Genomic DNA, 26,137 nt, shown 5'->3' with positions numbered 1-26,137 from the left:
TAAGAAATAGATATACAGAAGGATATAAAAACTAATCTTAGTTGTTCATCGGGGGATAAAATTCGTAACACTTACATGACATGTAAGGATCTCCGTACGGGTGTGTCGGTAAACACACACAGGACGGTGCACCCCATTCTGTCATGCGGCAGACCGCATTCGTACCGCAAGCGTACTGTTCACAATCGTCCTTCTTGAGCTTACCCTCGCAAAGGCACCCCTGTCGAGGATCACCCACGCAGCCTGGCTGGCAAGAGCATTCGTAACCATTCTCATCCTCGCGGCACACGGTATTATCACCACACGGATTCTGAGCGCAGCTATTCTTTTGCACCGGTTGGCACTCTTGACGCGCATTGCCGAAGAAGCCGGGTGTGCAGCTGCACTGTGCCTGTCGATTCACGACCCGACATTGCGCGTTCAAACCACACGCTCCCGGAATGAGACACGGATTGATGCACTTGCCACTTGCACACTTTTTATCCAGCTCGCAGTCATCGTTGGTCTGACATTCATACTGTGCACATCCCACTGATGGATCGCCTTGGAATCCATCAGGGCACAAGCACAGTGAACGATGGTCGGACACTTGGCACAGAGCGTTCCTACCACATGCTTTACCACCAGCGCACGGATCCACACATTTTCCATTCGTGCAGGACCGATCGCTTGGGCAATCGCCATTTGTACGACAACCCGCTACGCAAGCACCATTCTGGCACAACAATCCGGTCGGACAGTTGCCCGGATTGCACTTGGTGCGACATTTTCCTCGATGGCAAGTTTGACCGCAGCCACAGTCTTTAGCCTGGCGGCAGCTCTTCACACAGTACATTCCATCCTCATCGCAGACACATTGGGCGTGGCATTTTTCCGCCGGCGGACTGCACGACAGTAGTGGATTACCAAGATAGCCTTGTGGACAGCTACACTGCACACCATGATCAATTACCGTGCACTCCGAGCAGGTTCCACACTGTCCCAGTGTTGCACATGGGTCCGTGCATTTCTTGTTGATGCAGGCCTGATTGTTGGCACACTGATTGTCCGATCGGCAGCCTGCCTGACAGATGCGTCCTTCGCAGATAAGTCCATTACCACAAGCTCCGTCACTGTTGCATACCGTTCGGCAAGTGCCACGCACACATCGTTCGTCGGCTAAACAATTCTGATCGTTGCGGCACGTTTGCATACATGTACCACCATAGCATGCCTGGCCTTTCGGGCAGTCTGTGCGTGTTTGACAGAGATGCGTTTCCTGACGGCAACCTAAGTTGAACGGATCGCCTACTAATCCAGCCGGGCAGCTGCACTGTTTCCTGTGCGATATGACCACACATTCGGCATTAGTTCCGCAAGCCGTCGGCTCCTGGCACGGATCGGTACACTGCTGTCCAATGCAGGCTAGATTATCGGAACATCCACTGTCCGATCGGCAACCGATCATACACGTTTGCCCTTGACAGATTTCACCCGTACGGCAATCGTCATCCTTACGGCAAATGGGTTTACAGGATCCTCCGTCACAGCGTTCGTTGTTCAGGCATCCTTGATCATTGCCACATACCGGTCGGCAAAGGCGATCGATACAAGATGTACCGTCAATACAGTCACGATTTTCCGTACATTGTAGGGCCGGGGCACGCACACAGCCTACCTTGGCCGTGGGGCTTGGCACCATTCCGTTGAAGCAAGAACAGCTGGCTCGATGATTAACCACCGTACATGCCGCATTCGGTCCGCAAGGATTATCCGAGCATGGATTGACACATCGATTGTCGCGACAGGTTTCACTGGCACTGCAGTCACTATCAGCGTGGCATCCGTAAACACAACGTCCGCTTAGACAAATGTGGCCTAGGAAGCAGTCGTTATCCAGACGACAGGTCACTGTAGGAAAGGAAAGGCGATATTTGTGTTGTTTTGTTAATAGTCTGCTTGACATTTTGTCACAGACGAAAATATGCAATACTTACGCATACAACTGCCCTGCAAACACTTCTCATTCAATGCACATTCTTGATCGTTCCTGCACCGTGGCAAACACATGGATTCCTTGCAAATGCTTCCATCCACACAGTCTGTATTGGATGCGCAAGAGATTGGAACTGTAATAAGGAGAGTAAGGAGGGTTAGATTAAAAATTGCGTGTCTAATTAAATATAATAGTCAAGTGCGTGTCTTATAAATTGTGTATTTATACCTCGTACACATTCGACGGCCGCTTCTCCAGTAAAGCCTGCCGGACAGGAGCACTGTTTCGTATGCGCACCCATCAAACATTCAGCATTCATACCACAAGCGTTCACCTCGTGGCACGGATTGATGCACTGTCCGTTCGAGCATACTTCATCTTGGTTGCATTCATCAGTTTCGGAACAGGCCGCTGTGGGACAACAAATTAGGAAGTTAGGAATAAATTAAAGAGAGTTAAGAGATAGAAATAAATTCAGTTCCACTCCTCCCCCTCATATGCCATCTATCTGTTTGTGCTTTACGATTAGAGAAGTAGAAGAAATCCCGATTGGTTCAGTTGTGCTACGATTTTATGAAATTGAAAAACTATGCCTTTGCCGTGACGTTTCAGTCAGTTTCGGTAGAATGAGATTGCTATAAAGTTAATGATATTCTAGTGTTACTGAAGTATTGAAGTATTAAGTGCAACAGCTGCATTGATATTACATGAAATGATTTTTGTGTTTTTTTTTCGCGAGACTCAGCGAGTTGATAATATGGACTAATGAACTAGTTAAACTGATGTGCTAGTAATGTATGGTTTTGTTGATTTTTTTGAAATTTGTTGTGTTGACTGTGTGGATAATTATGATTGATTTGAAAGTGTAAAATATTTGGAATAAATAACTGTAATTAAAAACTTGTAAATAATAATAGATCATTTCAAAGGTACCTTACGTTTGGTTTCTAAGGAAAAAAAAATAACATGCTAAAATAAAAACATCCTATCATTCACTACTAGCAAACAAAGAGGCTTATCATGCGAGGTCACCGCTTTGCCCACAGAATTGTACCCTCCCATCTGACTTACGTTTGCAGATCTGTCCATGACAGTACGAGTTTTCCGGACAATCACTGTTGCGCTTGCAAGACTGTGGTTTTGGCTTACAACCGTTTATGAGATCCTTCGGATCACCTTCGAACCGTGATCGACACTTGCAGTCTGCATTGTGCTTTCGAGCGGTACACTCAGCATTTGGACCGCATGTAACGTTCGCGCACACATCGCGACACTTCGATTCACCGTTCTCCTGCACACATTCGGCAGCATCTGGACAATCGCTATCACGTTCGCATTCGGCCGCTCTCTTGCAACCACCCTGATAGGGATCTCCGACCAAGCCTGGCGGACAGGAGCATCGGTAAGAGCCTCTACTATTCCGACACTTGGCATTCGATGCACATGGCCGTTCCTTGCAGAAATCAATCAACGAACAGCCTCGCTTCGGATCACCTGTGAAGCCCGGCTGACAGTAGCAAACCTGACGATGGTTTTCAGCTGAACATAGCGCATTAGTTCCGCAAGGTGTTTCACTAGTCAGGCAGGCTATTTTGCACGCGTGGTTATCGCACACCTTATCCGAAGAACAGTCTTCATCGCTTGCACATTCCACCTTTCGACATAAACCAGCCGCATCTCGGAAAAAGCCTTGCTTACATTCGCACTCGGCGACATGATTGCGCGCAGTACAGTCAGCATTGCGACCACACAGCACACGTCCAGTATTACATGCATTTCGACACTCGGAACGTCCATTCGAGTCGGTGATGCACATTTCGTCTGCATCGCACTCATCATCCGCGCGACATTTAAATTCTTTCGTACATATACCGTTGTGGCAGTACTGGAAGTCCGGGCAGGTTGTATTTGACCGACAGGTCGGTTGACAAACGCCCTGTATACAGAGCTGATCATCAAGACAGTCGCGGTTGGTGACGCACAAGGAACAACAGACACCTGCACTACATTTCGATCCGGTAGGACACTGTAGATCGTTGTTGCAGTACTGCAGAGGTACGCAACCTAGCAGCGGGTTGCCAGTTGTGCCTGGCTGACACGAGCAAATAGCCAGATGGTTCTTAGTAACACAGTTGGCACTGCTTCCGCACGCACTTTTCAGTGAGCACGGATCAATGCAGCGGTTTCCAATACATGTCCGATCGCCCGTACATTCGTCCGCGGTTGTGCATTCGAGCTTCCTGCAAGCTACTTTTGGATTACCACGAGTTGTTGGAGGACATTCGCAGGTGGCACGATCGCCGACTAATGTACACAGCGCATTCTCACCGCAAACGTTCTCTTCGGCACAGGGATTCTTGCAACGTGCATCAATACACACCGCACCACTCGGGCAATCCTCGCTGGATATGCACTCGTCAGATCGCTTACATCCCCCAGAGATTGGATCGCCCACTAGACCAGCCGGACAGGAGCAAAGATAATTACCAGGCAGGTTCTCACACAGGGCACTTTCGTGACAGGGCGGTGGCTTTGTTTCTGTGCATTCGTCAATATCTTCGCATTTTCCATTTACGAAAGCGTACCCTTGATAACAGGTACAGGTCGCCTCATGATTCACAATTTGACAAGTTCCCCGGCCACAGTTGATCTGTTCGCAGGGGTTGAAGCACCGGTTAGATTCATCGCTACAAGCACGATCTACTCCGCAGTCCTCGTTATGCACGCACTCCACTTTGAAACAACCAACACCGGTGTCTCCGTCCGTAGCATCGCCTAGGTATCCAGCAGGACAGAAACATTCCGCTTGATGTCCAACTACCTGACACTCTGCATTCAGTCCGCACTGTTTGGTGCTGCACGGGCTGCGACACTTGCCACCTATGCAGGCCAACTCCTCAGAACAGTCAGCATCTTTGCGACACTGGTTCGGTTTCCGACAGCCCGGGTTTGCATAGGCGTCGCCAACAGCTCCCTCTGGACACTGGCATCGGTAGGAGCCAGGAATGTTTTCGCACACCGCACTTGAGTGGCATGGTTCATCGGAGCACTCGTCAATATCTGCGCATCCGAAAGGAGTGCCAATGAAGCCTTTCATACACTTACACTTTCCTCCCTGGCAAACGCGTTGCGAAGGGCAGTCTGCATCAGTTCCGCATCCCGGTACACAAACTCCCGCCTCACTGCACACCTCTCCTGGTAAGCAATTGTTGTTCGTGTAGCACACCTTCGCGCATACGCTATTGTGGCAACGTTCTCCGATGGCGCATGGAGTTGTTTCCGAGCAGGGCAAACTGCACAGATTTCCAATGCACATATGACCTGCCACACACTGAGCGGATGTCTCACAGTTAGTTGGTATTCGCACGCAACCTTGCTCAGGCGAAGGATTGCCCTCAAACCCGGCCGGACAGGAGCATCGTGGTACATGGTCGACACTTGAACACAGAGCATTTGGGCCACATGCATTTCCGTCCGATTTGCAGGGATCCGTACATTTGAAATCAATACAGGCAGTGGTTCCACTGCAGTCACGGCTACTACGACAACCAATGACACATATGCCTCCTGCACAAGCTTGTCCTTCCGCACATTGGCTGTGGGCCGAGCAGGGAACGGCACAAATATTGCTGAGGCAGCGTTCTCCCGCTGAACAGTCGTTAGTGTTGCGGCATGCAACCATGCACTGTCCACCATGGCAGACGTCTCCATTGCAGTCGAGATCGCTCATACAACCATTGCTTAAGCGTACGCACCCATCTCGAGCGGATCCTGTAGCACCAGGCACATATTTGGTCTTGCAGCTACACACCGGCGCACGGTTAACAACTGTGCATTGAGAATTTATGCCACAGGCGTTCACACACGGATCGATACACTTTCCGTTGACACAGGCAGCTCCTTCAGGACATTCGTTGTCACCTCCAGGACAGGCTCCTTCATCGCGACATCCCGTTAATGGATTTCCAATCTGACCTACGGGACATTTGCATACGTAACCATCTGGTCCCGGCTCACACGACGCCGATGGGTGGCAAGGATTTGGATCGCATGATCGAACCTGTGCGCACTCTACCTCGGCGATAGGATTTGCCCGATAGCCCGGTGGACACTGGCATACTGAGCGGTGATTTTCTGCTATGCACACTGCATTCTCACCGCATGTATCCTCTTGGCAGACATCTACGCAGCTGTGAGTCATTCGATTACACAGCTGATTTGATGGACAATCTCGGTTGTAGACACATGACACCGTTTGACAACCTTTGGTAAGATCGTACGGATCACCAGCATAAGAACCAGGTGGACACTGACACTGCGCGTTGTGATTGTTGGTGATACACAGTGCGAACGGTCCACATTGCACACCTTCGCAAGCCGGTCGGCAAGATAATGCTCCCTCGTACAGAATACAAGTATCCGATTCAGCACACTCGGCGCTAGTAAGACAGGTGTTCTGTTGTTCTAGACGACAACCATTGCGGTCATTCGGATTGCCTGTGTATCCCGGCAGACACTGACAGCTACCCTGGTGGTTTGAAGAAACGCACACCGAGTTTGGTGGACAAGTGAACTCTGTGCACACCGCAATACACTTCAGCACCCCGACAGCATCCGGACGACAAGCGGCAACTTGGTGACAGTCAGCATCCGTGGTACAGTCTGGAATCGATGGCTTAACGCAGCTCGACGAAACCGGGTTCCAGCGGTAGCCATTCTGGCAATGACAAACAGGTTGTTTGAGCTCATTGACCTTACACGCTTCGTGTACTCCACACTCAACAGCATTACACGGGTTAACACAAGCCTGTAGCCCATTCTCCGTAACGGTGCACACGTGATCAGACTTGCAATCTGCGTCCGTTTTGCATTCTGCTACCAATTTGGCCTCTTGCTGGCAGCCGACCGTAAGATCTCCTGGATTTCCTACATAGCTCGGAGCACAAATGCACGTGCTACGATGATCGTTCGCCAAACATAGTGCGTTCGGGCCGCATTGGACCTTACTGCAGGCATCCACACATCGTCGTAGACCCTTGCTAGTTTGGAAACAAATCTTGGAGCTTTCACAATCGGTATCGCTGTCGCATTGCCCTTCGAGCACACATCCTCTCTTGAGGTCATTTGGATTTCCTGTGTAGTCAGGTGGACAGACGCATCGACCAGAATCACATGCAGCACGTGGACCACAGCTTGTCTTTGCACACATGTTTGTGCATACACCACGCTGACAACTATACCCCGGAGGACACTGTAAATTCTTGCTACACTGACATCTTCTTGGATTATCACAGACACTCTTTTCGATAGGTGAACACATCACGAACGGATTACCTCCGAATCCTGGTCCACAACGACAATCGTAGCTACCGGCCGAGTTAATACAGATTGCTCCCTCACCACAAACACCAGGCGCTGAACATTCATCTACATCTCGACAGGCCACGTATGGGTTGCCGCTGTACCCGCCTGAACACACGCATTCCGCTGAAGTGAGTGTCTCACGACACTCTGCATTCGTACCGCAACGCATGCGACTGCACATATTACGTTGTTGTGGTTCACACAATCCGTACGGGTTTCCAGATGTTCCTGGATTGCAAACACACATGTTCTGGATGACTCCGTACTCGCAGTGTGCATTCTGACCGCACGCAGGTTCACAAGCAGGTGATGATACGGCTAAAGGGGTGAGGAAAAATGCGTTAATATTAAGATTCTACGGCGCATAGAAAGAATCTTGAATACTTACGTGGCATACAAATAAGTTCCGGATTGCCTACGAAATACGGTTCGCAGATGCACTTCCCGCTGGCAGTATCGCAGGTCGCACCGACACCGCAAACTACACCATCACACTTATGCTTGCATCGCCCGTTTATGCACACCTGAGGATCTGTACACGGGCGCTTGGTAGAACATTGATCCGTAGTGCATGAACCACCCGGGAATGGATTGCCCATCTCTCCAGGAGGACACTTGCAAGTAGGTCCAGTGTTCGATACAATACACATCGCACCTTGTCCGCACATGTAGCCTTCGCATTCTGTAACACGAAGAGATGAAAAAGGTAAGTTGAATGTTTTTAAAGGACAGACAGAGAGCTTTTTGTTGCAAACTTACGTGATACGCAATCTCCATTCGGTCCTTCGACGAAACCGGCGCGACAACGGCACCATGCCGCATGCTTTTCCGGCTCACAGAACGCGTTCGCTCCGCAAAGCAAACTTGCACACGGGCTCACGCATGTTCCTCGTTCACAGGCAAGGGTGTCAGCACAGTCCTCGTTTCGCCGACATTGGCTCTTAACTGAACCTTGCTCTAAAATGCAACCTCCTTTGTACGCGTCGCCCACCATTCCGGGTGGACAGATGCATTTGTAGCCCCCGCGTTGGTTCACGCATTGCGCACCGTACGCACACGGACTGTTAGCACACTCGTCTTCATCGATGCATCCGGTCAGTGGATCTCCCTTGAAACCGATTTCGCACATACATTGTGGCGGATCGGAAGGAGTGCATCGCGCGTTCATACCACACGGGAAACGCTCACAAGGACTTTTACAGCGATTTCCATCGTACGCATCCATGTAGTAGGGTGGCGGACAAACACATTCGCCCGGTTGGACACATCGCTCGTTAGCGCCACATTCGCGATCGGCTGCGCAGCGCTTCTGTGCGAGCGTACACAAACCATGGTACGGATCACCAGAGTACCCAAGCGGACATTTGCATTCAAAGCCTCCGATTGTGTTGAGACATATAGCATCGTAACCACACACCTGCTGCCCTTCGCCACACTCGTCGATATCTTCGCAGTGACCATTCGGAAGCGTACGGAATCCTTTGGGACAGGCACAGTAGCTAACGCCACCAGTAATTGAGATACATTCAGCTCCTCCCGGACATTTTCCATCCGGTGAACAACTGTCCAGAACACAGTTGCCATCCATTAGCTTGTATGGAGCCGCACAGCGACATTCGGCACTATGACATTCGTCGCACGACTGATAAGGGTTTCCATTGAATCCTGCCGGGCACTGACATTCGTAGCTTCCCGGTAAGTTCTTGCAGAGAGCATTCACACCGCAAGCCGCTTTCGTGCTGTCGGAACATTCGTCCACATCGCGACAACTTCCCTTTGCATCACGCTTGTAGCCTTGACCGCAGATACACACACTGTTTCCGCTGTACGCATCCAAGATACATTTTTCCCCTGCTGGACAAGGATTGTTTTCACCACAGGTATTTAGAGCCGACTTCGAGCAACCGCCCGAGTACGGGTCGCCCGAACTTCCTCCAGGACACTGGCAAGTGTAACCACCGGGAAGATTCGTACACACAGCTCCACTCGGGCACGGGTTTGCTCCACACTCGTTGATGTCTACACACTGACCGGGCTGGCCAGTATATCCTTCAGCGCACAAACACTGTGCCCCTCTTCCCGGAACGAGCATACAGTGAGCGTTCGGACCGCAGGTGACCTTCTCGCAAGGATGCCGGCAATCATTGCCTACATTTGGTTCCGGACAAAGGCAGCGCTTTTGTTGATCACATACCGCATTGCCGGGACAATCCGCATCCTTTGAGCAGGCGACGATACTGATGCAACGTACGCTTGGATCCGGATCGGCAATCGTCCCGGGAGGACAACTGCACTGATGCGAACCCTCGAGGTTCTTGCAGAGCGCATTCAAACCGCACGCACCAGGTCTGGCACACTCGTCAACGTCCTGGCATTGGCGTGTTGCTTCTCCCGTAAATCCAGGTGGACAAGTGCAGCTGTAACTACCGGGATGGTTCGTGCACACCGCGTTCAAACCACAGCGCCCGTTCGGACCCTGTGACGGGTCACACTCGTCGATATCGACACATCCAGCCGCTATGTCAGAAGGATTGAACGTCCATCCTTCATCGCAGATACAAAACGCTTCCTGACCTTCGGCTTTGCAGTAAGCATTTTTGCCACACTTTACATCAGCACATGGTGGTTTGCAAGGAACACGTGGTGGTGTACCGATGAATCCTGCTTCACACTCACACCGGTAGGAACCGGGTATGTTAACACACACCGCAGAGGGACCACAAACTCCATTCGCACTCGGCCCCTTTGCAAACCCAACGCCACTACGACACTCATCGATATCAACACACACCGAACCTTGCGGTTCAAACCCATCCTGACAGAAACACTGACCCTCGATACATTCCGCGTTGTTGGTACAGTCGAAGGCACTCGTGCAGAGCACGTTTACATCAGCCTGTTCGCATGCCACCTTAGCGTTCGGTCGACCCACATATCCTTGTGGGCAGAGACAATTATACCCTGGAGCAGCGTTCTCGCATATTGCATGCTCGCCGCACGGCTTCTCGTATGCACTGCATTCGTCTATATCTACGCAACCCCGGAAGGGGTCTCCGGTGTATTCTGGTTTGCATGAACAAATAAAGCTTCCCACCGTGTCCGTGCATATCGCATTTTCCCCGCATGGATTATCAAGGCATTCGTTTACATCTAGAAGGTGGAAATAGAATCATGTATGTGTGCGTGTGCGTTCGTGTAAGTGTGAAATTTGTGTTATGAAATTGTACATTAGTAGATGAAGCTAAAGCGAATTGTAAGCCTGTTCCGGATGATCGACAGCGAATGCTGATCGAGTGTAGCATATGTGGTATAAATATGGTCACAATCGACTAGTTCGCAAGTCGTTCATCGGAAGAGACAGCAATTGATGGAGTATGAAAGCGGAAGACTAACTTTTGCAGAACAATTCACCGCGTCCCTCGTATCCCTGCGGACACAAGCACTTGTAGGATCCGGGAAAGTTGATGCATTTAGCGTTTTCTCCGCAAGCGTGAGCTTTGGCACATTCGTTGATGTCCGTACACTGGCCGTCGTCCGTTACCATCAATCCTGGTGGACATTTGCACCGATAGCCTCCGGGCGAATTGATGCATATCGCACCATCCGCACACGGATTACCGGAACACTCGTCAACGTCTGTTTGATGTTGTCGATGGTTCGAGATGGTGTATGGATGGTTTGTAAGAGATAATTGTACGCAAATGTGGTAATGTTTTCCGTGGCGCGTGTGCGTTGGTTAGTAGCAGGCGTTTGGCGCACCAGTGCCCGATTTGCCCGTCGTGATGTCGGTTGTCGGTAGTGAGATGATCCGTGGCGAGTTGATGTATTGTTGTGTTGTGTTGGCCCACAGGCGTAGTGATTTATGACAAATGCAAATTGAGAGTTAGGAATACCGAATGCGTTAGTATGTTAAGCGATATGTTGTACCAATTCGCGACCAGTACTGGCAGAGTGGATCCGACCAGAACAGTGCAGAAGTTTCATGCTCCCATTCCCTGAACTTACCTTGACAGTCCGTCATCGGATCGCCGGAGAAACCCTGTTGACATTCGCACCTGAAACTACCCACTTCGTTTCGGCAAAGCGCATTTCGACCACACGGCGACCGTGCGCATTCGTCGTAATCAAGACAACCCTGAGCTGAGCGTGCATCTCCATCGAATCCTTGCGGGCAGTCGCAGCGATAACCACCCTCAAGGTTCGTACATATGGCACCTGGTCCGCAAACGCCGGGCTGAACGCACTCATCCACATCGATACACCCGTTGTACGGATCGCCATAGAATCCTTCCCGGCACTGACATGTGTAGTTGCCGGGCAGGTTGACACATTCCGCGTTCAGGCCACACGCTTGCGGATCCAAGCATTCGTTAATATCTGCGGAAGAGATGATTGCAGTCAGTACGCGGGCTTTTGGTGATATGCACAAGTGCTTATATTCTCATTGATTGTAGAAACTTTGACCATGTAGATTTACCTGCACACCGTTCTTCACCGTCGCCTTCGAAGCCGGGTTTGCATTTGCACACAAAGTGCGCTGGTAAGTTGCAACACTCGGCATTTTCCACACATCGCTGGGCAATGTTTGGATCCTGGCACTCGTCGATATCTGTACGGGAAATGAATGAATGGACGATACCGAATTAGCACTGGCATTGGATCCGAAATTTTCCTTTCACTTACCTTCACAGTGAAGACCGTCGCCTTGATAGCCAGGAAAGCACGTACAGGTGAAACTGCCTAGGGTGTTCGTACAGTGGGCGAAAACGTCACAGGGTCGATATTTACATTCGTTTTCATCTGCAATGAAAATCATTTATGTATTCTGAACTGTTCACTTTTTATTTTAAAAATTATATGATATTAACCGTTGGGTAAATTGTAAATTTAAAACCAAAAGTATTATTGTTTAAATAATTTTATCTCAATAACTAGGGGAGGATTCACTGCATAAATAATCCCCTCTCGTTGGAAATATAATGTCTAAAATTGATTCTCAAACAAATTTGGAAAAGCAATAGATTAGGATAAATAAACATACCCGGAACTTGGCAGTTACAACCGCCAAAACCATCATTGCAGTGGCATAGACCGTCTAAACACACACCATTCGAGCAAGCTGTGCCATCTTTATCACAATCATCTGAAAACAGAAAGTTGATTGAAAATTCGAACCACAATCCTACAAGTTTTACCATATTAATAAAGGAGGAAGGGATACTCACTTGTACACTTTAACTTATTTCTAAGTTCATCGGAGCCCATGTAGCAGTCCGATGTACCATCACAAAGTTTGGACAGCTCGTAAAGCTGCAAATAGTCTGTGGATTCGTTGACTTGACAACCAAAGTAGCCATCTTCCAGGTTTAGAAAAAACACTTCGTGCTTCAAACCAAATATTCCCACGTGCTTGCGCGACGCGGAGAGCTGTGCGTTTGTCTGTAAAGGGAAAATAGAAAGGAACACATCAGTTGAATGTAACGAAAATATATTGCATTACTTATTATAATAATAATATTTTTGTGATTGAACGGATGGTGGTGAGGCGTCAATGGCGCTGGTCTTTTCACACCGCAGGACCAAGGTTCAAATGCCATCCGGAACGTTCTCCTGTTGTGAGGACTGAATATCCAACTACGTGGTATCAGCTAGTCTAGTAAGCCATTAGATGGCCGGCATGACCTAGAAGGTCGTCAAGCGAAAAAGAAGATATTTTTGTGACGTATTGGGAGAAATTCTTATTTAATGTAATTCAATAATCAGATACGTAACTAAACTGTCCCCAAATAGTACAAAAGGTACAATTTTACCGATTATGTCATCTTTCGCAGTTTCAAGTGCGTGATTGTGTAGTTTTTGATAGAAATTCTCAGCCACCGAGAACAGAACGAATTTTCAATTTACGCTGGCATTCCATTATGGTTCTGAACCTCCGTAGAAGCACAAATTAATATCTGACCATGGCAAAGAACAGGCAAACGGACTGACGATAAAAACTGTCGGTAGAATTGTCTAAATTTGAGCGATCAAATAGTGCTGCTACAGGCGTAACCTTGACTATGTTGCGATACTGTGTTTCCCAATCACGCGGTGGGTGGCTCTGTAGAACGAAGAGTGCGTAAAGAACATTTCAACAATTACCCAGGCTAATGCCGAAACCATTGAAAAAGGGCTGACAACGATGACGCGTATAAAATCTGGTCGTTCCGCTGTAAGCGTCGATCGTTCGTTCTTCACTGCTAGGTGAATGACTGTACAGACCCACAGCCTAGAGGTGTCTCCCGGTAAGTCCGTAACGCGTCCTCGATTGTAATTTTGATTCACTACCAAAATAGGAAAGCTGAACGGCTTCCACCGAACAAGGGATCCTTGAGTTCGTCTTCAAATGATCGCTTTCTCTAGTTGACATCTAAATAGGCCTATCATTCCAAGATTACCGCAATGCTACTGTAATTGTAACAGCGTGTGTTTGATCCATTTTCGTTCAATCCAGCACTTTAGCACGCTGCCACTAGGTAAATGTTTCCAATTGTTTAGTGTAACCTTTCATGTCAAGGTGCATTGATCTGTGCGTCATTTTCACCACCGAGCTGGAGTAGATTGGTTGAGAAGCAGGAAACAATCAAGAGAACATTAGGCCAGGTATCCACCTGGGATCGTGTAAGGTGTACATTAAGTTATATGTTATGCTACAATAAACTGAGCTTACCAGACCGAAGCGATCGCTGGATAATTGTGTTTGAGGAGTCATAAAATCATAATCGATTCATCGCAAAAAAAACATGACACCAGCTTTAGAAAATGCTATGCTATTATCTCGGAACTGTGAACTCAAGGCACTAGCTAACGTTTCTGGCTGGACTTGTTAGCAAAATACATACGCACACATTCGTTGTTGACCGGTTTCTAGATGATTTCCCGGTTCCTTCCCGCATCTCGGCTGTAATGATGTGAGGGTTGAAGCGACGAAACGGTCGATGGTAGAAGGATAATAATTGGAATTCGATGCTTGTGATGATAGGGTACTATTTTGCTAAATGCGAAGTTTAACACTCGCCTGACAGCATCATTCGACACTATCTGCAGCACCAGCAGGCGTTAATATTGGCGGCTTATGATTATGCCAGCTTGCTAAAAATGATGCAGCATGTCTTACAAATTGTTAAAGGTGTAAGAAAAGAATGTTCTATACAGTACTTTGCAAATGAATATATTTTTTGTCCCAGTGTTTGCTATATTTTGAGCGATTTGAATTTGATTTTCAGTTGTTATAAACTGATCTATTATTGCATTGTATATTCCCAAGTAATCTTTTTCACTGTTTACATTTTAGAAGTGCCTTAAAAATAATGTTCATTATTTTTGTTTGTTTAGAACTACACTAACCGTCTACCTATAAGCTTCGCACAGGCAGTATACAAGTCAACGAATAACTTCAAAACGATTCGGTTTTGTTGTGTAACTTGCGCCATTTATCCGCGTTGTGATATCGATGAGTCTTCTAATTGGCTCTTTACTTTATAACAGTTTTACAGCATGTTATCTAAAAAGCATGTTAGATGGGCATTGTGCTTTATTGCTTACCGAGTATAAAAGCCATAATAAATCGGATAATGTAAGAAACACTTAGAGTCAGTGGAGGCAGTAGGTTAAGGATTTAAGAGTGTGTTTGCTTAAGTGAAGGTACCAGAAAAATGTACATAAATTAATCTTAGCTAGAGATGGTTTTAGTACTTGGAACACATCATTAAAGATGTTGTGTAAAGTATTATGCATGTTTTTAGATTACATGTTCATAATCGCTGTAAAGTAGTAGCCCTGATTATGGTGACCTGTAACTAGAAAGGTAAAGGTAAAATGGAAACGATGTTACGCTAATAGTGGTGCCAGACGGGTTTACGGTTACCATGTTCCTCTGAACTTGGTCGTAAATTGACACGAACATCCCATAACTATCGCTGTTACATACGATCGCAATCACTAAAAGTCTTGACTATTGTACAGCACCAGTTACAGGTTGGAACAAATCAGGAAATTGAACTCTGCAGAGTTTTCCCAATGAAATTATTTTTTAAAACTATTTATGCAATTTACCAAAAAGTATTATGCAATTTATACAATGTACTCTATTGAACTACACTGCCCAAGATTTTCTTAGTTCCTTAATGACGCAGTAAGAACAAATATGACTCAGCGTCTTTTTTCAAACAAGAATTCGATGTAGCTGTTGCATCAAAAATGAATGGCTTCTTACCGTGACTTTTTGTTTTCAAATTATAAATTTGAAAAAGCAATTAATTTCGTTTAGAAGAAAATTGGCTCTACGGAGAGAAAATTGACTCTTATCTTATTTGTGATCATCGTATCATTTACTCTAAAACGATCAGAAGTACGACAGATTTGGGTTTTTATTCATTATTCTAATCTTTCATATTTGACATTCAGTTCAGACGTATGAGCAAGTTGGAGAAATTGAAATTACCTCAACTTTTCACTAAAATTCGATTAATTACCACACAGACGTGTCATACAAATTATAAAAGTTTATTATTTTAGCCATTTTGTGTTAGGGAAAGTCGTATCAAACCATGACTTTTCACATTATCTTCGAATCACATTAATAGGTGATAATTACTTAATGATATCGTGTTCTATCCACACAGCTCCTCTCCTAGGTTTCGTCCAGCGATCATATGAATTTCTTCGCATTGCTCCAATACAATGGGACACACAAAAATTACCGTAACGGGTTTTAAAACATCTTCAGACCGCTTCGTACCGTTTGTAAATATATTTTAATACACACTGTTAAAAAGTGGGGGTATTTTAAAATAAAGTTACAAATGTCCTACCACACCTATATCCCGTGTGTGCACAGTCTTCGGTGTGGAACGAACACGCTCTTTTTGTAAAGGTGGCGGAGCTAATGATACCACTCCACAGTAAGCGGCAAAACAAACAGTCCCAGGCGGGAAATATTGCTTGCCTAGAATAAAAATGCTTCAGTGAAAGTCACACACCGAGGTTTTGTACGTTCCAGACTGCTATCTGTACATTTTTTTCACATTCTACAATGGCACACCTTGCAAACAGAGCTCTTAAATGTCTGCCGCTAGTGATAAGATTATCATTATCTGCTAAGTTATGCTTCCGATTCTTGCATGTTTTTTTTTTCTCCAGTTCGGGGCAGTCAGTGTTGCTGTAAACGCTGTAAACCATAATCTTGAAAAATGATAATCCACTACCAACTGTGCAACATTGCGGTAGAACTATTATTGGTGTTTATGGCCACCTTCATGCATTTGGCCGATTCGATTGACAAATGACATTCCGCGTAATGTGTATGATATGTACGCAATTTATTGCTTCATTACGTTACATTACCATGAAGGTGCGGCAAGAGTAAAAAGAGGAAGAATAGCATTCGCCGATTGATTTGGCGCCATGGCCGATTCTTCATTGTGAATAAATAATTGGACTGAATCGTGGGGGAAATTAATCCTAGAACTTTTCTTTCCAATAGCCAGGTATAAAGGGAGTCAGTTCTTGGCACGTAGAAGATGGTGAGGATGATGATGATGATGATGAGGACGTGGAAGATAATAGTCATAATGGTGGCGGTGTCGCTTCAGCAACTTTGTTGTTTATCGAGTGTATATCGTTCTGCTTCTGCCCAACTTCCATGCTACGAGAGCAAAGGGCTTTGGTCGCGAATCGTGGCCCTATATTAATCGATAAATTACACGCAGAGTCAATTCGCACTGCTCACCATGGCAAGCGACTGGACAGAGATGTATCGGTGGCGGCAAATTGGATTACGCTATTGCCGCTGCACACCTACGTACTAAAGGGTAGTCTTGTTCTGGTCATTTTTCCGATTTGATCTTACTTTAATCCCCCGCTTGAAGTTAGTTGCTACAAAGTATATGTCGCTTAGCACTATTGATGTAGGTGTGTGTGTGTGTGTGTGTTTTTGTGGTTCAAGATAATTTTAAAAGCACAAGGACAGTGTTGCATCGCTGGCGTAGCAAACCCGATTCAACGATCAAATTCCACCGCTGCAAAGCCGCCAAGTCGCAAAGGCAAGTTCAACACTTCTAACGGTAGTAGAAAATGCTATCACCCTATCGATTGATCGGCGCACCAATCATTCCCGAGGTGTAAAACTGATTGTCACGCGACTTGATTGATTTCGGTCCGCACATCACGATGAGCTCGACGCGGGATGGTGTTGCTATTGATTGCATTTAATTACGATTCGCTTTCGACATGGTAATTAGCCGATTTCTATCGGCATCGTTCCGAGGCGATTGAAGCTGAGACTTGAAGTGATAGTGTAAATAAAGGAACGCACACAAAAGTACAATCGTCCCAGAACCGTTAGTTGGGCGCTATTCGATGGAATGGATATTCAAGTTCCATGGCATAAAACGGTGCAGCTAAATCAAACCTGGCGAGTAATAAAATAATCATACCAACATTCGTGCGGATGAACCACGGAACGTTGTTGGTGAAGAATAAGCATCGCTTATTAAATTGCAGCAGCATTAATTTTACGACACTACAAGGATTTATTGCCCCGAAATTGGTGTTTTTTAGAATAAAGAAAATCCAATACAAAACACTCTCAAAAAAGAGTAACAGTTACGTTTCGATCTGTGTTAGCCAGGGACTTGATTTCTCTTTTTCATGCAGATTTTAACCAGTTCATTCTTTGCGGCTTCTAAAGGAAGGGTTCTTTCTGTCGTTTTACTCCGGTAGCACTTTTCCACTGTCTTTGGCCTGCCTGCCCACAAATCGGGCTGCAATGGAATGCTTTTCATAACAAAAAATGTGAAATCTGTCTGGGGCTCACCATTTCTCATCGTTTTAAATCATAAGCACGGGCCAAAATCCGGCCAGAATGATGATAAACGAGCAAGCCAAACAAGATGCTTCAGAGTAAGCCATTTATTTTTCCCTTTGAGTGCAAAATTCGTCAGAATTGTGTATGTGCAAACGTTAAGAGAAACAGGTTTTTTTTTTTAGTGGCCACAATTTTCTCTCCACCAAATATGTGCACACGCTGGCAGGTCGGTCGATCTTTACGACCAATCTGACCCAAGCCACTCCATTCCGGCCGTGGTTTGAGTTTTGGGGCTGGCAAACGACAACCGCTTCAAAACCAAAGCGAACTGAGAACAAATGTATGTTGGCGTTGTTTTTCTTTTTTACTTTCAGCGAACATCACGTTTCAGACCACTTCAAGCGTAGCTCATCTGGTCATGAACCCGGAGGGAAGTAAATGTTTGGAGATCGAGTTCAAAGACATCCCCGCCAAATAGGATGGTTATCAAACATTCTTGTCATTACGCAGAGAGTGGTGTGAACTCCTTACGGTTGGCACATTAATGTCAAATGACTACGATTATGGCGCCCTAGACCCGGAGGCACGAGACCCCGTGTCCGGGATTTGCTAGACCTGAAATGGCCGTATAGGGTTTGTGAATGTTCTGCTTCTGCTGAAGGCAAGACGTACGAAAACAATGACCATTGAGTGTGGTCCATTAATTTAATTAGGTTTGAAATGGTCACCAGCCTGGTAAGATTAGAGTATCGCGCACAACGAGCGCACGAGGATATGTGGAAGAAAATTGAAGTATAAAGGTACATTAACGCAAATTAACGTGTCGTACAGCGAAGCGGAAGGGTGACCATTTGTGGGCAAGTCTGCAAGTTATGATGTTATGAACTTCATTCGAAGACAACACCAAACTGGTATGTTTGTCTCGCAAGTAATAATTGGAAAAGGACGACTTTAGTAATGTAGTCCATTTATTGAAATTGCAATAAAAACAGGTTGCAGATTAGCTTGGTAAAAGCGTTGGTAAGGAATTTTCAAATCCAGACTGTGCGTTTGACTGCGGGAGATGAATCTGATCATTAAATCGACCAACACACTGGAATTCAGTTCACCTCCAGTGGTAGCTGGCGAGCTACCACCATTACCTTAATTTAGATTCCCGTACAGGCGGGATCTTTTGTACGTAGACAAGCGGCGTGTACGGAAGATACCCTACGGGGAGTGCAATAATCTTGCTCCAACGAAAAGGCGAAACAGTAACAGCAAAAAAAAAAACGCTTTCACGTGAGGAGATGTATTCAAGGTTAGAGATGCTGGCTGTGCATCATTACGGCAAATATTTGCGTAAGCTATGGCGGGAGGCAAATAAAGGAATTCTTCCATTATCCGCCGATGGTTTTGTTGTTGAAAACGCCAGGGAAGCGGCCACTTCATCGCTCGCGGTTGAGAGATTGTTTATATCGTGGACCTCTACGGAAGATACCGCACCAAGCAACCGGGCACTTAATCAGCAACCAGCAAGGATATAAGGCGGCTGGTGCTCGCAGTGCTATGCCTGTGTCAATTATTCAATTAAACCACTTAACGACTCGACAGTTTTGTTAATTGTTCTGTACTGCAAGGGTGCTGCTGTGATTGTTGTATGAGTTTATTAAACATAAGCTGCATTTAAATCGGATGCATTTAATGCCATAAACCGGTTAATGCAACGCAAAAACAAAAAACGGCATGGTTGGTTTAGGGGAAATGAATTTTCTGTAGGCGCTATGATGACGCTTTGCGTATTGTAAACGACCCCACCCTCATGAGTGAACAGAAGTGAAAGTGAATCATAATGATGCAAAAAGGAAAGTGAAGCCGTGGTAATGCTGTAACGTGTAGGTCTTGTGTGCAAATTCAATAGTTAGTGGATGCTGTGTGTTCAGTATTATCCCATTTCTGCAGGAAGGTCAGCCGGTACGAAGCCATCGAAGTTGAATATTGAGTATTTCGGTTGTCTTAGCTATAAACAGGTTTGAGGTCTTCCATTGCAGTTTGTGCTTTGTATCCAGCCTCTAAACCATGTTGTCGTTGTATAACTTTTGAAACAAAGATCATTGAAGATCAATAGACGTATTACTCGCTTATAATGCTTCTATCTGTTGCTTTCTTCTATAAAGCAAAAGCTTCATGATTTAATATCCTCATCTGCAAACGTTTCTCGTTATCACATATGAATGTTCATTTACTGCTTTAACCCGACAAAACAACGGTACCTGCTCCGGGCGATTATAATAATTAGTGTGCGTGAATCGATGCAAAATGAAAAAACATCGCTTAAAAGCGTTTTGTGGACCGATAACATCGATAGAATGTGGGTCTTATGTGGGTCTGCAACCCACTACTTCGACAGCCTGTTGGGTGAGTCTAGCGAGCGAAAACGCTTCACTCCCTACGCTTGGCACCCACCACTTTCCGTGGTGATCCGATTGATTGCAAACAACAGTCGGCAAATGTGAATGCGAACCGTCGAAAATCCAATCAGTCGAACGGCGCTCGGCACAACTCCACCCCTAACAAATATCAATTAACACCTGAAATTATTCAATTTTCCATTTGGCGTGTTGCCGGATAGCATATGTACGCGAGCAAATAATGTGTCGGAAGGTAGGCGAAATACAAAAAAAAAAAAAAAAACAACAACCGAATTCTGTGCTCCGGCTGTTGGGATCCACCATTTCGATCACGTTTGATGTACACGGCCACGGCTCCACTGTGAGGGAGTGATGCGCGTAGGAAATTGAAAATTACAACAACAACAAAAAGTTCATCATTGGTGAAAAGGGTAGAGTCGGAAGGCTCAGCACTCGATGCGGTCAACATTCTCTCCGTACGGACTCCTCCAAAGTTCAACGTCCCACAGGCCGCGCCGCCTACTTCGCGCAGTCTTGCGTTTCTTGCGCGTTTAATTTCTGGCCGTCTGGCTGGCAGACACTTTCAGACCGCTCCGGACAATCGAGCAATCCTTTTTCCACATTTTTGTTTATTCTAGTTGCGGACATTAACCGAGAGAAATAGTTATTAGCTAATCATTAGAAGCATGGCTGCCAGCTTTATACGCTTTGCAGATCGGAGGTCGGTACGGCTGCGTAGCCGATAGGATTGTGGAAAGCGGATAAACGAAAATAAAGGAATCTCGAGTGGAGAAGAAGGTGAAGGTAACGCCTTAAAGCCCGGCCGTCGAAAACCGGTGGCGGAACTGTCAGAGGCACTGTCTCCATTACGCGCCTAAATTGGCACCCAGAATCATGGAGTGAACTTAGCAGAACAACCTGAAACTATGCAGGGCGTCGTTCTGGAAAGAGCGTCGACACCTAAGAATATCGTAGACTGTCGTAGAAGAATTGATCGTCCAAATTTAATGAGTTTCGTGGAGGGTGTTGTTGGTGCTATCCTCAGCAATACTTTAACGTTTCCCCAAAGTATTGCTTTCCTTGAGCTAGTCACTGCTTTAAATTGCTGTCGATAATGTTCTGATTATAGGATTATGTTGTTGCCTTTCAAGGCAACATTCCCAATGAAGGACACGATGTCGATGGGAAGGGAATAATTTAATAAGCATACGAGAAAAGTTAAGAAAATTGCAATTGATATCTAAGCGAACGTAGTACTACCACTGCTAGCGGGTAGACTAAAAAGGATTACCATGCACGAGTAAGTATATTCAATTGAGAATATCTTTAAGTTTGACTGAGTAACTGATCGCAACAAACTAGCTAACCGCTCGATCAGTGAACAGCAATCAATCGGGTCACCGATGACAGTTTGAGAGCGCTCATTTCCGCTGCTGCCATTAATTAAATCTAGCTACAGCAACCATTGTTTCGGCGTCTTGTGCGGTGGGCCTTTTAGGGCTAGATTTTACCACCCGTCTTCCACTCATTTTCCAATAGTGCCTGACCCAGTTCGCGCGCAAACCGCGGAAAAGTGTATGCGACAGCATTCGCAAAATGCTACGTGTGGCGTAGTGAGCGTTGAATAGTGTGTAGCCGTACCGATTTACTGATGCCGCCGAGTGCCGTACAGCAGTGTTTCGGATTAGCAGATTGTTTGCGCGGTTTGAACCGGTTTTTCTGCTTTCTTCGAAATGTTTGTGTTCGTTGACCGGTTTTGAAATCGCACTGTGGAAAAACAAAAACCCACTTCGTACGATGCAGTTGGTCGCTTCCGAAAAGGAAAACCGTCTAACGACAGTGGACCCCGGCAAATGCATCGCAGGCTCCGTGGGCTTAACGATGCACACTCTAGTAAGATTGTAAATAGGTTTTGCCGTCGGCCCTCGCCGCGTAGCAGCACTATGACATTTGGCTTTTACTGCCTGGTGCCAGGCACCAGGCACCATCCACCGGCGGGTGGAGTGCCGAATGCTAGCGGCCTACATAATTTCACCTCGCTGGGAATTCCGCACAAAAACCAGTACAGCGTTACTGTGCATCTTCCCGAATGAAGGGCAAACCACGGGTTGGGGTTTTTACCGACGTTAGATAAAAATGCGACAGTAGTGCCCTTCCATTCGGGTAAGCGAAGTAGCAGCGGCGTAACACTCTCTTACGTAGACTGAACACTGCAGCAAAGTGATGGTCTGCTTCGGCGTTGTCGAGAGAAAAGAACAGTTATTCTTTCTCCCGTCACTTGTCCCACGGCACCGGTTGGGATGGCGTGCTAGTGCGCGGCTAGTCGGCATACTGGTTCTGTACCGTAATCCCTAAACATGGGCACCACTTTAGGCAAGCTCACTACTACTGCCGATCAAGCAAACGGATTGCATGAGCGTCCTTTGATCAATCAAACAGCTCCGGTAAGTTGGTCCCACAGTAACACGTGGAGAATTGTATTTACAGTAGCAATAGTGATAGTTGTGGTAGTAGCAGCGCTGTCTCACCGTTTAAAGCCAAGTTGGTACAAGTTGCAAACCGGAACGTATCGGCTAATGATTCAATGCTGGTTGCAGAAGGAGAAGAGACCAGATCGTATCCTCAGGATTGAACGATCGTTAAGCTAATGACACAGTTTCCGAAGACGACTGTACAACATCTGCCTCCAGGCGGGTTTGCACCTTTTTCCGATGACCGAGAAATGATATGTAGAATGATTGGAAAATTCTTTTCCACGAAATGGAACGAGCACTAGGAGCACTATAGCATTCTATTAGCGAAAATCGCGTCACCAGCGCGCCGAATCGAACGACTAGACTATAGCTGCAGAAAACAAATCGAAGCGATTAAGCATGTTGATGTTGCTAATGAAGTTAGCCAAAGGTTGAGGGTGACAGCAGATGAAAAATGTTGATAATTTCATGTATATCTGTGCTCGTTGTGCAACCAGAGTACATATTGAATTTACGGTGTTAATATGCTTTTTCAATCATATAAAGCACCAACCTCATTATTGCAGCAGCCTCCTACTATAGAAAAACCCATTTTCATCCATATATCGTTCAGTTGCTTTCAATCACGCCGCAGATACGGTGCAAAAACAAGAAAAAGAATTTTGTAGCATTTTTCAACCCTGAGGTTAGGTTGCGTAGTGGAGTGTTCCTCCCAACTACATCAACCGTAACGACCGACCTTGAATTGAACTTCTTCCGACTCTGACATCGATGCTCAGGTTCGAAAGCTTCCATTTGCTGCCCGTGTTCATTGGGTATAAATTTGCCGCAATATTGGTGCGGCACGACAACTGTTAGGCCATCGAGAAGGATGAAATGGTGATCGTGGAACCGTTGTTGCTAAAACCGATTCGCTTAACCCAGAAGTGCGAAGGATGCGATAGTAATCGCTTTCAGCTGTTCCTAGACGTATGAAAAATGTAAACTTCCAACCTGTGACCACAGTTGGTTACATAGGGCTTGTTGGGATTCTGTTTGATTGCTACAGTATGATTAACACGGCTGGAGACGGCTGGAGATGCGTAGCATGTAAGAACGTTGCTGTAGCGCTGTTGCGATCGTTAATTTAAATTGCGAAGTTAAATCTTTAAATTCCTGTTCTACATCTGATAGTTCGTTTTGACCATTCACACTCACCAATTCTCACGCATTAAAAACTGGGTAAATCAAACGGAAAATAATTTCCGATACAATGTACGATTAATATCAACGTTGGATTCCATCGTTGTGCCGAAGCTTTTCCAATTATATTTCTAGAATTTCTAGCAATTATTCGTAAATGGCGCATGTCATTGGCGATTTGTATTGGCCTAGCAGCCGGACTGGCATGCCAACGGTAATGATCGAGAGGTTTTGTGTTGCATTTTCATAGGCAATTGCTCTTTCTGAACACACAACGTACACTAAAATTCCAATTTAGCATATGCACAGCAATGCACATACACGCGCCACATTTTCGTAGCCCACGAACGGCGCCTTGTTACCGCACCCGGTTCAAGAATCCCAGAACCATCGCCAGGGAACAGGGCGCTAATTACGAAAACGTGTGGCTCGCCTTGTTCGTTTTCTCACGCAATGGAAAGAAGCTACCAAGGGAGAAAAATAAATAAACTTATAAAACAAAAACTACAAGAAATTTACAGTACTGGACAAAATATTTCATACGCTTTAACTATTCTTGCTATAAGCTCAATATTTCCTTCACTGTAATAGTTACAACAATGCTATCTTGAGGAAAGTTGTTGTCCTATTATCAGGCAATAATGTTGTAGAAGTAAAGTTGTTAGAATTACGCATGACTTTCTTAATATATGCTATCTTTCAGGAAAGGATGAGGATGGGCAGATTTCTTATTCACAAGTTATGCTTATAGCAAATATCTCCTTTTATTTTTGAACCCTTAATATTTCATATGAGATTCCGAGATTCCGTAGATATTCTGAATCAATTTTCTCCCATGCTGTTTTCAAAACATCGAAATAGTCGTCTTTGTTGGAGATCGATATTTTGTCAACTTTATCGTCCAAATAACACCACAAATTCTATATCTGATTCAAGTCGGGAGATTGGGGTGGCCATTCGAGTGCCTGAATTCGGTTAGATTTGAAGAACGCAGTTGTTTGTATGTCCATATGTTTAGGGTCGTTGTCTTGTTGAAAAATGTAATTTGTTTCTAGGCCAGTTTTCAATAGTGTAACTTCCAAATTTTCATTCAACAAGTTAAAATATACATCTGCGGTCATAATCCCCTTAATATTCACCAAACTTCCGACTCCAGACCACGCAAACGATCCCCAAACCATAATGTTCCCCCCTTCATGCTCTACCGTCTTCTGAATGTATAGTTCCTTAACTGCGTCACCGGATCTGCGCCATACCTGGGACCAACATTTTTGTCCAAACAGCTCAAACCTGCTCTCATCGCTCTACAAAACGCTTTTCCAAAAGTCTATGTCGTTACGCGATGACTTCTTTGTCCAGATAAGTTGCGCACAATTCCAAAGGTTTCGTCTTTTTTTCCAGATATACTACACAGCCCCAATAGAATTCGAATACTTTTCAGCAATTTTCCAGAAAGCAAATTTCCTTTTCTGCGATCGCTTGTAACCATATTTCTCACATCGAGGGAAATTTGTTTTCCTGACATTTTACACTTTTCATATGACGCAATATTTTGATCCACTAGCTTTTCAGTAAAAAAAATGTCAAATAAGCCACAGGGCAGCCAGAAGGTTAGTTAAATATCACGGCAAAAAAAAAATTTAAGTGTATGATTTATTTTGTCCATACTTAAAAACCAACTGTTGGCTATAACAACTTCTTGTATGCATATAAAGCTATTTTAAATATTTTTCTCTGCAATACTTAAAACTTTATTGAACATACTACAATTCTTCCGAATAAATCAAGGTTTTTATCTGAAAAATAAAGAAAATACTCCTCAAAGAGCTTTTTTACGTTGCGCGTATGATTTATTTTGTCCAGTACTGTAACTCAAAAGAAGCGACCGGACCGAAGCAGTTCGGTG

At 45.6% G+C, this 26,137-nt stretch overlaps 2 protein-coding genes across 7 annotated transcripts in view; one reads left to right on the top strand and one right to left on the bottom strand.

Moving 5' to 3' along the window:
* LOC126564696 (rab GDP dissociation inhibitor alpha) overlaps nt 1-26,137 on the top strand; it is a 442,469-nt gene that overhangs the window by 79,699 nt on the left and 336,633 nt on the right. The gene's annotated exons all lie outside the window — the stretch shown is intronic.
* Nucleotides 1-26,137, bottom strand: part of LOC126563706 (uncharacterized) — a 141,116-nt gene that overhangs the window by 67,969 nt on the left and 47,010 nt on the right. For all 6 annotated transcript variants that reach the window (XM_050220341.1, XM_050220344.1, XM_050220345.1 and 3 more), the window contains exons 4-15: nt 12,565-12,778; nt 12,381-12,482; nt 12,023-12,139; nt 11,817-11,948; nt 11,345-11,716; nt 10,733-10,975; nt 8,099-10,489; nt 7,728-8,021; nt 3,047-7,657; nt 2,204-2,386; nt 1,977-2,108; nt 76-1,890 (exon numbers count right to left, since the gene is read on the bottom strand). In XM_050220341.1, the coding sequence (XP_050076298.1) occupies nt 76-1,890; nt 1,977-2,108; nt 2,204-2,386; nt 3,047-7,657; nt 7,728-8,021; nt 8,099-10,489; nt 10,733-10,975; nt 11,345-11,716; nt 11,817-11,948; nt 12,023-12,139; nt 12,381-12,482; nt 12,565-12,778 (10,606 nt within the window). The remainder of the gene's footprint in view (nt 1-75; nt 1,891-1,976; nt 2,109-2,203; nt 2,387-3,046; nt 7,658-7,727; nt 8,022-8,098; nt 10,490-10,732; nt 10,976-11,344; nt 11,717-11,816; nt 11,949-12,022; nt 12,140-12,380; nt 12,483-12,564; nt 12,779-26,137) is intronic.

This window comes from Anopheles maculipalpis, chromosome 3RL (genome assembly GCF_943734695.1).
Source record: "Anopheles maculipalpis chromosome 3RL, idAnoMacuDA_375_x, whole genome shotgun sequence".
NCBI lineage: Eukaryota > Metazoa > Arthropoda > Insecta > Diptera > Culicidae > Anopheles > Anopheles maculipalpis.
This window is presented reverse-complemented; position numbering and strand designations above follow the sequence as displayed.